The sequence below is a fragment of the Vidua chalybeata genome, chromosome 5 (genome assembly GCF_026979565.1).
Source record: "Vidua chalybeata isolate OUT-0048 chromosome 5, bVidCha1 merged haplotype, whole genome shotgun sequence".
In the NCBI taxonomy this organism is placed as follows: Eukaryota; Metazoa; Chordata; class Aves; order Passeriformes; family Viduidae; genus Vidua; species Vidua chalybeata.
In genome coordinates, this window is record NC_071534.1 from 37,661,576 (window position 1) to 37,675,834 (window position 14,259).

At 39.2% G+C, this 14,259-nt stretch overlaps 2 protein-coding genes across 4 annotated transcripts in view; both read left to right on the forward strand.

Moving 5' to 3' along the window:
* The window catches only part of PTPRR (protein tyrosine phosphatase receptor type R), a 138,229-nt gene extending 129,092 nt beyond the window's left edge, over positions 1–9,137 (forward strand). For 2 of the 3 annotated variants that reach the window (XM_053942778.1, XM_053942780.1), the window contains exons 12-14: positions 631–788; positions 2,827–2,940; positions 7,954–9,137. In XM_053942778.1, coding sequence (XP_053798753.1) covers positions 631–788; positions 2,827–2,940; positions 7,954–8,047 — 366 coding nt within the window. In that variant the 3' untranslated portion in view covers positions 8,048–9,137. The remainder of the gene's footprint in view (positions 1–630; positions 789–2,826; positions 2,941–7,953) is intronic. The other variant, XM_053942779.1, reaches the window with a different exon arrangement.
* Positions 9,138–9,878: 741 nt separating this feature from the next.
* The window catches only part of PTPRB (protein tyrosine phosphatase receptor type B), a 64,789-nt gene continuing 60,408 nt past the window's right edge, over positions 9,879–14,259 (forward strand). The window contains exons 1-2 of the mRNA XM_053944362.1: positions 9,879–9,933; positions 11,206–11,595. Coding sequence (XP_053800337.1) covers positions 9,879–9,933; positions 11,206–11,595 — 445 coding nt within the window. The remainder of the gene's footprint in view (positions 9,934–11,205; positions 11,596–14,259) is intronic.

Genomic DNA, 14,259 nt, shown 5'->3' on the forward strand with positions numbered 1-14,259 from the left:
AAATTTGTTTAGTGTTTCAGCCCCAGCATTGAGAAGTGAGTAGAATCATATCATCCAATACAAAATACCCTAGCCCATATTTAGCCCCTTGTTGAAGTAAGCAGTAGCAGACTCTTTTGGAGAGAATAACTGAACAAACTGGGATATCTTGTTAATCTAGAAGGGCAGTTCTTCTGCATCTTTAACTTCGATACCTTTGTAATTTTAGTATCAGAACCTTATAATGACCTTAAAAGGCAGAAATACATGATAATTTAGAAATTTAGAAGCCCACATCAAGCTATTCTCTCTAGATGTTGTTGCTGATATAACACAGGCATCTGACAATTCCCAATTGACAATACAGTCAAGAAGTCATCTGTCAGATGAACAAAACTTACACAGCTGGAAAAGTCAGTAGTCAGAAAACAGAACTTATACAGCTGGAGAAACAGCCAAGTTTTCAGGTGCACAAACCCTTCTTATAACTGGGTGTCTGGAAGCACATCAGTTCCACCCACAGTTGCATCCTCCAAGTCTAATATAAAAATTGTATAATCTTTCTTAACATTTTTACTGTCTTTTTACCATAACACTGTAACAAATACAAAGAATCCAATTGTTCATATAAAATCTCGGTGTTATTTCCAGCAAGGGAGTCAGTCCCGCAGTGTGAAGCACTACTGGTACACATCCTGGCCAGACCACAAAACTCCTGACAGTGCTCAGCCTCTGCTGCAGCTCATGCTGGATGTGGAAGAGGACAGGGTGGAATCACTGGGCAGAGGGCCTGTCGTTGTGCACTGCAGGTAATTAGCCAGTCCTTCTCTCTAGTGACTGCCTAAAGCAAGGCTACAGCAAATTGCATCAAATAGCCCTCCTAAAGAATGTGTTTGGGGAAAAGTGGAATTCTTCATGTTAATTGACTTTTTTACTTCATATTTGAGGATATGAGTTTTGGAGAGAATTCCCTTGTTGTTAGCAGATCGCTTCTGAGCTGTTCTTTATTTCTGCTAGTGAACTCTGCTTTTGAAAGACCAGCTGGAAAAATTATTTTCCTTTTGTTTCTTATTTATTATTTGCTTACTTTTTTGTACTGTTCCATGATTACATACCTAATTCAGATGCAGTGCCTGGTGACCAGTAGGCAAAGCATATTGCAAAGCAAGTCAGTTTTGAGGAGCAAGAATCAGGTACAAATTTGGAGACCAAAACACATCAGTATTAGAATCTGTGAACGATTTCACAAAAGCAGTTGGTTGGAGATTCAAGAGCAAAGTGTTATTCAGTACTTAAGAATAGAGCTTTACTCACCCAAATTATAATGTACCAGAGAATGACCTTCTAATAGTTCTAGTTTAATTCTATTTTATTGCTTTATATTGATTCATTACTCCATGTTGCAATTTAAATAAAAGGAAGTAGCACTGGATTTGTTATATTGGTGGAAAGAAGTAGATTGAGCAAAACAGAAAGTAAAAATAAAATCAGTGTTTTCTTACTTGGTTTGTCTCACAACAGTGATGATACATCTCTTACAGTTGGGATAATACTTCTTTTTTTTTCCTAGAAGTACATTAAATCAGAACTTTTAATCTTGAACAACTTCTGTCCAGTTCCATATTTAGGAGATATAGAGGAATGGAAGACAGATTTGAACCACCCATAATTTTTGAAAACTAGAATGTGATGAATAAGCAACTTTCCCAATTTTATGCAGCTGTTTTTATCAGGGATTGTAGTTTCCCTAACAATGCAGAAATCTGTGGGTAGCTATTGAGATTGTCCTTTTTCTAGTACAGATCTTCAGTAATGAAGCTCTTCAGAAGAATGTGATGTCTTTCTGAGATGAATGATATAACAGTAAGGTCTGTAAGCATGGACAGGAATTTATTAATGATTTAAGAGAGATATCATCTCAATTGTGATTAAGATATCATCCCAGTATTGATTAAAATTCATAGTGATAAAATTCATCGTTCTTCATTCACAACTCAGCTGTCTATACGTTCACTACACTATAGTCTACAAATCTCACACTCCATTTTCCAGTCAGTTTCTTCCCTTTTTGTCTGAATGAGAGGGCTATGAAGACCTGGACCCCAAATTCATGTTTTAACATTTTCCACCAATTTTCCTGCCATTCAGCATGAAAGCCATGAGGTGCACTGCATTCCACATTACTTAAGCAAGAAACAGAGTGGGGCAGAGATTCTCAAACTTGTTGAGAATAAACAAGAAAAAAAAAAGCCAAACTGGCTGTTTCCCAGCAGGCATCAAGAAAACCTGGGGAGCTGTAGCACCAAGTCCTTCACCATCCTGCAGAATCACAGGAGAGTTAACCTCATCAGCATAGGTCTAGGCCCTTGCCTTCATGAAGCAAGGCAAGGCAGCAGAACCCCTGTATACTTTGAGGACTTTAAACATGAAGTGCTACTGAATTTTGGTTTTAGGTTGGCTTCTCCTCCTTTTCAGTGCGTATCTCCATCATTTGCTTGGACTGGGCCAGAGAATGCTCAGATTGTGTAGCGCTAATGAAGCTTGGTTTTCTTACCATACACTTGTATGCAATGTGAAAAAAAAATAAGCCTCACAATTACCCACAACTGGACTGCTGGAACAGTGCACACTTTCATTTCTCTTTATGAAAGTGAACTGAGAAGCCAGCCTTGCTGGACATGCACCCAGGAACTGTGGGTTCTAGCAATTCCAAGTTTCTTTTTTTCTTTTTTTTTTCTTTTTTTTTTTTTTTTTTCTTTTTCCTATTTTCATAGCTATTTAGTGTTTTCCATGTAATTCCTGGATCTGTGAACTTCATTCCCCTATTAAATTTTGCCTTCTCTTCAGTGCTGGTATAGGAAGAACTGGATGTTTTATTGCCACAGCCATTGGTTGTCAGCAGTTAAAGGAAGAGGGAGTTGTAGATGCATTGAGCATTGTCTGCCAGCTACGAGTGGATCGGTGAGTTCCAGAAGAAACACAAATCAATCAATGATTCTGAAATCATTACCAAAATGATTTGGTAATGATCAGTAATGATTCTATAATGATTCTGAAAAAATTTTCACTGTTGAATGTTACTTTACATGAAAAGGCTGCCAGTGCTTTTGATGACTTTTATGACCACATTAACTGAATAATCAGGGTAACATATGTATTTAGGTCCTGAATAAGGAATCATATTGTTTTCTGGGTGAAACTTCCATTGAATTAAATTCCCCTGAAATGACAACCATGTAATTGCTGGGCATTTGCCACTTCTCTTTTCCCCCACTAAATTTTTCTACTTGCTGTCTGCATCATCCTATTGGGACACAAGAGAGGTGAGGCAATATGGAGACAAGGGATTTTCTTTGAGCCTGGGTTGACAAAGAAATCCAGGCTCACTGAGTGTAGCTTCTTTGAGCACTGGAGAAAGACAAATCTGGTGCTGTTGTTATTTCCTCAGCTATGCTGGGGGTCCTTTTGAATTGAGTTGGCAAATTTACTCAGCCTAAGAAAATGCCAAGGCGTTTGTTCCAGACTTCTCTGAAGTCACATCAATTCCCTGACTGAATTCACAGCCTGGGAGCAGGAACAGTGTAAGCCAGCATTGTTGCAGAGTGCTTTGTTTTGTGAAACCATGGCGGAAGAGGAATTTGTGTTTTAAAGGAGGATGTGGGTATTGTGCACAATGGAAACTGTTGGTTGGGTTGTACTTTTCTTTCTTATTCTGCTTGGAAAAATAGGATTTTGTATAAAGTAAATAAACAGGATTGCACCAAGAATAGAGGAGTCTCCTCTTCTGCTGTAGGTACAGGTCATATAATCTCCTTGCAAGTATCTTAACTGCTTCTGACATGCGTGTCTTCTTTAAATGAAAAAAATACATAGGGTGCAAATGCTGAAAAGGAGCTTAGGTCAAAGGTTTAATACAGAATTTTTTATGTTGTGAAGACCTCTGACGGGTACTGGAACTGTGAAGGTCAGAAAGACCAGAATCCATATTGTTGACTGTGTTTATGGATCATCTCCCCTGCCTTCCCCTCCCGTACGGCTGCATCATACTAGACATTGTAATATGATCTTTACAGGGCGACACGAGCCACTTGGAGTGTAAAATTCTCCAAGGGGAGTTATTGACCTAAAAATCTTAGCAACAAAATAAGAAGGAATAGCTGAGGGAAAAATACTTATTCCGTTTTAAATTACCAACTTCAAATTTCCAAACCTTTTTTCTGAATAGCTGTCTTATTGAGAAAGGTTTGAAGAGTTCTTCCCCATTTTAGTATTTCTATTATGAAAGAATTTTTTTATCATTGCTTTTACAATCCATTATAGAGAAGTGAAAGCAAACTCCGGTCTTAGCTGCCTCTTTTAATATCTCTATTTCAGACACCAAAAAAACAACCCAGATTTTCAGCATTATTGACTGACAACACAAATTGATTGAGTGGATCTGCCTAATGAACTTTCTTTTACGTATTAATATCCTAGATAAACTTGGAAAGAGAAAGAAAATATGACAATCTACTCAAAATATTGGCCCAGGATGTAAATACAGCCATGGTCTGCATGAATTTGTAAAAAGACAGACCCACAGGTCTGCTCAGCTTTCTTTTTTCCCAGTTCATTTCTTATATTTTGCAACAGAAACAGGAAATATTTGATGTGAGGCATCTTCAAGAGTTACTGTGACATCGAGAAACTTTGCACATTCTTAACCTTAAAGGCACATTCTTGGAATGACATCCGATAACTTTGTTCTTGGCTCCTCAGACAGGATGAAAAGAGTTTCCAGTGTGCGTCAATTCATTGTTTAAGTGTTTTGACTAATGGCCTCAGGTTAAAAAAAAATAATCCCAAACCCTGCATCACATTCATTCTAGAGGAGACTGCATGCAGCTGCACTAGTAGCAAGCCAGAGGGCAGGGCAGAGGACCTTTTATGCACTCACTGCTACCCAAGCAAAGATGGTCACAGTCCCTGAGCCCTAGGATACCAGGGTCTGTTTCTTCCAAGCACCAGCCCAAAGAGTCTCAAAGAAGCAGAGAGCCCAGTAGCTCACAGAGTAGTTGGCAGTGCAGACTAGCAAATAGACAAAGGCTGCACACCCACAGGTGCTGTGGCTACATCCCTTCTAGGCACTAGGGACACAGGACAGGAAACTTCCCTCCTTGTGCAAATTTCCTCCTGAAATGCTCTTCCACACAAACATTTCCACAAACCAATGTCTTGGAATCACAAATAGTTCCCTGCTATGAAATGTGAGCCTTGGATATGAACAAGGTTAAGAAGGACTTGGGATATTGGTAGATGAAAAATTGGACATAAGCTGGCAAGTGTACACTCCTAACCCAGAAAGCCAAGTGTATCTTGGGCTGCATCTAAAGCAGTGTGGCCAGCAGGTCCACAGAGGGGATTCTGCCCCACTGCTCTGCTGTGGTGAGATCCTACCTGGAGAGCTGCATCCAGCTCTAGGTTCCCTAGGACAAAAAAGGTATGGGCTTGCTACAGTGCATCCAGAGAAGGAACATGAAAATGGTCAGAGGAACAGAACATCTCTTCTATGAAGAAAGTCTGAGAGGTGGGGCTGTTCATCCTGGAGAAGGATCTGGGGACATGTTTTTGCTGCCTTTCAATATGAAAGGGGGCTTATAGGAAAGACAGAGAAAGCCTTTCTACCAGGGTCTGTAATGACTTGACAAGAGATTATGACTTTAAACTTAGAGAGAGTAAATTCAGAATAGATGTTAGGAAGAAATTCTTTACCTTTCCATCCCTAGAAGTATTTAAGGCCAGGTTGGATGGGGCTCTGAGCAACCTCATCTTAGGGGAAGGTATGGCAGGGGTTTGGAACTAGGTGGTCTTTAAGGTCCCTACCAATCCAAACCATTTTGTGGTACTATGGCTCAATAAATCCCATGTATAATGGCACTGACAAGGCTAAGTTGTCTAAACCTCTGAATAAGACTCATATGCCCTAAAGCTGACAGACATATGGACTGTTAGTCCATACAAGGTTCAGAAGCATCATAACCTCTGAATTGCTAACACTAGGCAGATGCCATGGTGCTGGGTTCAGCCCCCACAGTCTTACACACGCTTTCCTGGGGGCTTTGTGTGTTGCTTCAGCACTGAAGAGGAAGGAGCAAGGATCACCATCACAAACAGCGTAGTGCAGCCAAAATTGTTTTAACCTGCCCTTTCTGCAAAGTCCTTCTCCCTGGATACATTCCCTTCCCCCACCCTTCTACACAGCACATCTAACCTGGGAAGTGCTCCCTTGGAGAACATCTTGGGGGAACATTGATGAGGAAGGCAGGGAGGAAAGCTGTTTGGGAAGGGGCTGCGTGGGCAGAGCAGGATGCAGCAGCAAGGAGGAAGGAAGGAGACTAAGCAGCACAGAGGACCAGAGCAAAGCCCTCCCATCATCTTTTGTATCTCACTGCATCTCCAGGCAGAGGACAAGCACAGAGGAAAGCAGCTGAAGGCAAAAGGCAGCCAAGAGTTATAAATTTGTGGATGTCTTTGTTGGCAAAGCTATGAGTGCTTCATTTTGGGCTGGATGGGACCATTTAAGGGCCTGTGATTTTATTCCTAGGAATAGCATAATAGGCATGTGGCTCACTAAAAGGTGTTCTATATTTGCCTGAGCTCATTGGAGGAACACAGACCACTGGTCACTTGCTTAAAGAAGTAGATACTAGTTTAATTATGATTTTCCTGCCATAGCCATTTAGCCATCCAGAAAGACTGCAGAAAATAAAAGGACCTTGTGGTTGTAGATAACCTTCTCTAATACTGAAGGACAATACTTATTGAGGAAGTTTTACCATTTTTCAAATAGCTTAGTATATCAGTACTATATTTGTTGTCAGGGATCTCATGAGATTTTCAGACCTACTCCTGCAAGATATCTGGGTCCAACTGTGCTCTGGATCCAAATACCTCGCAAATTTAAATGTTTCAATGAAGACCTAACTGAAGCCAGATGTGACATGTATCTTAATGTCTTCATTCTCACTAAGGCCATTTAATCTTTCATCATCCCAAAGGTAACTAGCTGCTCCATGGTACACTGAGGATGAACCAAGGGCTTGTTTCTAGAGGCAGAGTAGATAGCTTTGAATACACTGGCAAATGAGATAATAGGAGTGGAATTAAGTAAACTTGAGGCCTTGCTCCATGAGAAGGGAGACCTCAAGTACCTCATTATTTACAGAAAGGCTTAGTTTAATTTCAGAGCTAAATGATAACACTCCTGTCACACCTACCTCCTGTAGGACATCCCCTTTCTACCACACTGTAACTGGTGCTGGAGATGTGAGACTTGATCCTCATACTTAGACCTGAAAAATTGATTGTTATCAGGTGAATGTATAAAAAGTAGGCATTTAATCCAAGCTGGCTGCAACTAGTTCTTTTTATGGTTAGGTTAAACCCTTTTGCATTGTTGGTGGTGAAATGATTCACCGCTGTAAAATTTTGTAGGTGGTGGCTGTTCGGACAGGATGCATTGTAGGCATTAGAAAGAGGACAGGAAGAGCTGTTCTCTGCACAGGCCATCTGCAGGTCACAGAAGGTTACATTTTTAGTAAAGGACAGAAATGAAAGGCCAGATTCTGTATACTTTCTTGCTCCATCAGTGGTAATGCTGCATCCATGTATCTGGCCTTCCTTGCCCAAGTGATTGAGCAAAATTCTCTTTGAATACACTGAATTTGAAATGTAGGTTTTAACACTGTAGATGCCAGATGCTTTCTTCTCTAGTTCTTACTCTGATGGAACTGGGAATTCTTCATGTTGGGCATGTGCTGTATGGCATAAGTTGTGAAGAAAGTAATTCTGCTCTGACAAATATCTCCCACTTACTCAAGCCAACTGCAAGTCAAAAACTGAGAAAGGGCTTGTGTCATCTGGTGGTCATGGGGCTGGCAGGAGCTGGAGGGTGTTGCAGTCTTAAGATTTCAGTGCAGTTTTTTTCCTTTCCAGGGGTGGAATGGTTCAGACCAGCGAGCAGTATGAATTTGTGCACCATGCACTGAGTCTGTATGAAAGCAGACTTTCTGCAGAAGCTGTCCAGTGAAACCAAGGAGGGTAAAACTAAATGTCAGTCTCTTGAGGTAATTTGTTTCATTACCTACCAGCAGCTTCTTCAAGGAGTTTACTGCAGTGGGAAAGATGGCTTTGAGGCCAACTTTTGAAAGGATTGTGGTTTGGCAAAAGTACAGAGATTGCAGGACCCTTACTATGTATGAATGTATTGCGAGCTTCCCAAAAATGATTTATAAAGAAGGTACTGTACTGAAACTACCCATGGATTTTGTGTATGTATCTAAAGGTGGGTTTAATTCTGTAAAGCTGATATCTGCCATATGGAATGTATGTATGTGCTACTGCTGCAGTCAGATGGACATTAGGACTTCTACAGAAGAAATATTTAACAAGTGTATAAAAGCTTTGACGTTTGCAAACTGTCTTGTGAATGGACTGTCAACTGTACTGTAAAGTGCTATTACTGATTATGTGGTGAGCTTGTTCCTTGGCCACATAATATTCTTGCTGCTAAAATTGCAAGTGTTCAACTATGGATTAAAAACAAGGAGATAATATTTTTTTTTTTAAATCTTGTTTTTGAAAATATTCAAAAACAGTTAATATTTTATATGGAAATATATGTTCTTCATCCTATTAACTATTAAATATGTACTTACTGTAGGTCTTACAGAGCAGTTGCAGAGCACAATGTCTGTTATTCAGTGTATATGTATTTACCCTAAACATGTTGTCTTAGAACATGCTTCTGCTACAGACCTGAATCCAGTGTATTTGTAAATTGTGTAAGTCATTCTACTTTTAGAAGAAACTTTGTAGCATATATTAAATGGTAAGGATTTAAAATATTTGTCTGTCTTTTGTTAATACATTAATTTTTGCATATGTTGTTTATCTGCCTTTAGTGATACGGACTCTTCCATGACAAGTTATACAAGAAAGAAAATGCTGCTATGACTGTTTCCTTTATTGCTCAGCAAAAGTTTGTTTTTAAGAGATATGCGAAGTTGGCATTATGGCTTACAGCACTGGGAGGTCTGTTTACAGGGTGTAATGAGTTTTTAATGCAGTGATGTTGACTTCGCTTCATACTACTAATAAATTACCCTTAATATAAAATATTAACTGAAGTGTCTGTTCTTGCCTAGAGTAATTAATGCACATACATTCTTGTGCCCCTATAAACAGGCTTAGCCCAGCACAATTTGGTCAGCCTGCACCATGGCTTCTGACCACTTGGGAACCAGAGGGCACAGGCAATCCCCAGCTGACATGGAGCAAGGTGCACCACCTCATGGGAAGGCAAACCCAGTATCACTTGATTCCTCAGTGGGAGTTTCTGTAAGACCTGGTACAGATGCCAGCGCTTTGCCTCCTCCTCTTCCCCTTCCTCCCCACCCTCCACTTGGCTTTTAGAACTTGTGGAGTTAGAAATATATTGAGATGTTGCTTGATTGTGTATAGTTACAAAAAATACATGTTTTTCTCTGGATAATATAGAATATACTTAGTCGGCACCATCCAGATGACCTGTAGATTTGTAATAGTTCACATGCAACAAATTACACAAAAGTATGATCCCCTTTCTTTTAGTCTAAAGAGATTCAATAAAATCTCTTTTAATTTCTCAGGTGTTTGAAAACTTCTCTTTTGCTTGTATTTTTCCAAAATAAACCAACTAGTAAACTGAAGAATCATATTAAAAGGACAAAGTACTGTAAAACCCCCCAAAACAATTGAATAGAAGGAAGTGCTCGTCACTGACTTTTTCCCCTGTGAAGGCACATTTCCTTCCTAGCCTTCGCTTCACTTATCTGAGGTGGGTTTTTTTAAGAGAAGCATGGGGAGTTGCTAGAGGGAAAATGGATTCTTTATTTCACGTCCTGGTTTCTACCTGTCTTGCCTTGACATTCTCAGGTAAGTGTCTTTCCCCACTTCCCTCTGCCGAATTGCTCTTTCTGCCACTGAGCAGAGCCCTCTGGCACAGCCAGTGACTTACAAAAACCGAGTCACCTCTTCTCTGGGCTTCGTACCAGAGGAATGAGGGGCAGGGCCAACACAGCCCATTCTGTTTAGATTCCTTTCCAAAGGAAAATAAACTGTCTTCTTCTATGCTGGAGATACATCTTTTTTTAAGAAGATCTCCTGATAGACAAGCCAGGAGCTGAGTTTTTGGAACAAATGCTTCAGACAGGAGATTCCTATCTTTTATTCATACTATATGAAATTTCAGAGACAAGAACTTTCTGTAATGCTTAGTTAGAAAAATCCCAGGTCTGTAAAAACAGGGGAATGACAACGTCAATTGAGGGAAATAAATACACATCTGGTTTAGCACTTTTTAACTAATGGGCTGGAAGTGTTTGAGTAACTGAGATTAAAAACAAAGAACAACCTAAACACAATATGGCAATGAGGCTCCATTGAAATAACCAGTTCTGTGTTCTGTAACAAGTATGTATTTTGCATTGGTATCTTTGTGGGGTTTTGATTAATGCACTGTAATTTTCTTCATTTGAGTAGCTGGTGTTGATCTTTAAGTGTGGTGACACAGAGAGCTAATCTTACGTGAATTGGAATGGTCACAAAGCTAACAGCTAGAGACATTGGAATAAATCCAGTAAAACAGATGTGCTTCCTATCAGTAAAGAACCTCCATTCCTGTAATACAGGCATTGAGAGACACATTGATTTGTGAATATCCTCCTATATGTTTCCCTCAGAAACATTATGAATTTTACTAAAGCAACTTTTAGGCAGTAAATTATATTTTTAAAAGGCTGTGTTGTAAAACTGAAACAGAGACTGAGAATGCATGTAGATCTGTTTGCTTTCCAGCAGGGGAAATGAGGAACTGGTGTTTGAAGTTAATAGCTCTTGGATTTCTTTTATATCCAGTTTAATTTTTTCTTATTTTTATATATAAAGCAGGTCAAGATAACCTTGCCACAATAGCTTGGGGTTTTGCATTTTCATTATTTACGTTACCAGCACGTGCATCACGTGGGTGTTGTGTTTGGAGGGTTTTTTTAAAATAGGTTTGACTTATGGGAAGTTTCATGAAAAGTTCGACACACAGAAAGTGGGAAGAAAGATTTATTTGCTCATGTATTTTAAATAATTGAGAATTTGCTTTTTGTCAAGTAAATGTGTAATCAATCTTATTTTTCTGGAATTTTCCTTTTCCAGAAGGGTTTCTGATTATCCATGTCCAGAAACAGCAGTGTCTTTCAGAAAAGAGAGGAGTCATTATGGAAAAGTGCAATATGACCAGCCTGAACCAGAAGTGGCAGTGGATGGCAGATGACAGGCTCCTCCATGTGAAGTCTGCCCAGTGCCTGAGCATCTCTACACACTCTGCTCTGTCGTCTCGAAGCATCATCATCGATTGTCCCCAGGCAGTCAGGTGGAATTGCCACGAGGACGGGCTCCTGAAGGTGGCCAACAGCTCCCTTTTCCTCACAAAACAAGGTCAGAAGGTAATGGCCAAGCGGAGTAAAAAATACCTTCATACATGGATGCAGCTAAAAGCCAGCGAGACGGGAAAACCTGTTTATGTAAATCTGTGCTCAAAGCAAGGTGAGTTATTCCTTCAAGAAAATATCCTGGGAGTTTTGGTAACAAAAATGTCTCTGTTATGCTAACTCAAATGTGAAAAATTATAATATTGTATTCATACAGAAGAATGTTTTTCACAGTTGAAAAGCATTTTGAGAACTATTAAAGAACAGTTGAGATGAGTGCTGTCTTTCTCACAACTGGTGTTTTTAATCCACTTTATATTTTCAGGATGTCTCTCCTTTTGTCTACTCCCAGTGTTTGGATCAATGTGCTTATATGTAACCTCAGCTCACTATTATTGTGTCATTTCCTTTTTCCATTTCTAAACTATGAGTAGTGATTCCTAGTACTTTTCAAAAATGTGGATACAAAGAAGTTCTCCTCCCCATTCATTTTATCATACAAACCCAGATTCTATCTGTCAAGAGCAAGAAGACAACTGAAAATCCAACATATGCACAAATTAACCTAAATGGATAATTAGAACAGTCATGGCTTACATATTTGCATGTTTACTTAGTGTAATTTTGCTCTTAGATGCCATATACATGAGAACACTCAAAATCATGAGAATAATGAACTGAATCAAAAGTCTCAGAAATTCTTGGAATAATACCTTGAAATGCAAAGGTCTGTGCACATACCTACAGATATGTAGCAGTATATCTGTGTAGTTGTGGGTTTCTATATCCATGGCAAAATGGAAGGTACAGTGGTTTGAATACTGCTTGATTGTGCCTTCTTCAATGTCACACTGTCAATCCTTCCTGGCAAACTTGTTAATATTGTTATTGTGCACTATTAAGCAATTCTTCATACTAAATAAGAACAACCTACAGACATCTTTTTCCTGTTAATTCTTGTCTTTACAGGGTTAAAAATAAGTTTTATGCCTTAAAACTGTTGCATATGTCCAAGTTTTCAGAATGTTTAAACCAAATCCTCATTCTTTCTGAGCTCCTATTTATTGGAAGGCAGGGTACCAATTTTTTCAGCAAATTTGCACTTGCAGAACTCTACTCATAGGACCAGGACTACTCATCTGAGTGGATGTATGAAAGGATAGCTTGCAGAATCAGGGAATGGAAAAGTGGCCATGATGCCATCCCAGCCCTCCCATATATGTTAGTAATTAAAAAAGCAAAATCATTTGAAGTCCTGTGGGGCTTCATATTCAAAGACTCTATGAACAGTTCAGATGAGGTGCACAGGTAGCGTTATTTCCTTTAAATAGCTGGATGGAGTGTGGCCTAACAAAGTTAAAGTAACCTTATACACTTTTCTCAATCATCCTAAGAGGAGAAGCAACTTAAGATCAATAAGCACTATGACAATTGTCATGGGATATTAAAGCACCTTCTCATCTGTTTACTGTGCTCAGTTCTTAAATGAATCTACCTTGATTTTCTTGAAATTCTCTCCATAGACAGGCCTGTCCTTTCTAAGAGTGTTACTTGCCTTATTTTTGACAGCTCTGGGAAGTTCTGCTGAAAAATCAACAAAACATTATAATCCTCAATACCTAACTAAGAATATTAGGAATATAAGAATATAAAGTGGAAGTAGTGCAAAGAGATTAATTTTTCAAATCATAGTAAGTACTATAAGAACAATATCTAATGCCCCCAATTCTGGTCATAGCATCCATATGCATATAAAAATCTTCAATGCTAAATGTGTAAAATTAGTCTGCCAAGAACATCTATCTGCTTTCAGTACAAGCAGAAGTGGATCCACATAAAATAACATATTTGGTCTATATTTATCTAAGATAGTAAAAACTGAGCAAAATCTTTGGAGCTGAAATGGCTGTAAGTTTTTCTACTCCTGACTAAGACCACATTTTGCTATAATTTACTCTCTATTTTCACAGTACTCATAAAAAGAGTTCTATTCTGGCATAGGACTAGCTCACTGAATTGCATCTCAAACATCAGCCCAGATAGAGTACAAGCTCCAAACCTAATAACTGCAAGTACCTTTTATTTTGGACCTTACTCAAATATCAAACATGATTTTTCTGAACCTGGGGAAAGTCTGAGCTTGGATTTGGATTTCAAATCAGCCATCTGAGATGTGTTTGGATTTACATGTTTTGTAACAGTCCTGACCCAAATGACTGTTTGTGGAAACCAGGATCAATTTGGGAATGTAACCCATCTCTGCTCACTCAAAGGTAATTCCAAATCTAGCAGTAAACAGTCCTTCTCACACAAACTCAAGTTTGAATCAGTCTCCAACTGAAGCAGCTGACATGAAGAATGGTCATAAAGTATCAGTATCCCTTGAGAAAGTGAGACTTCATTTCCCACCAAATTCATGAGGACATTCTGGGCGGAGAGAGAAAAAATCTCTGTAATGCTAAAGCCTTCTTTTCACCAGCCCACTGTTAGGTTCAGAGCTTCTCTATGCTCAGAAACCAGGAAAAAGAGCAGGAATGGAAACAGGCAAGAGGAAAAGATGGGGCAGGTGAAGAGGTAGAAGGCAGGATGACTGAAAAGAACAAAGAATGTTGCATGTAAATAACACGTGTGAGACAAATGTCCACCATTAATGCTGACAGACTAACATTGATGTCACTCCTGAGCTGCATAAGCAATTCTTACAAGCTTCTTTTGTTCTGGGTAGATTAATTTCAATAAAATATCCAATTAAGAACAGATGCAATGCTATGTGGCACCT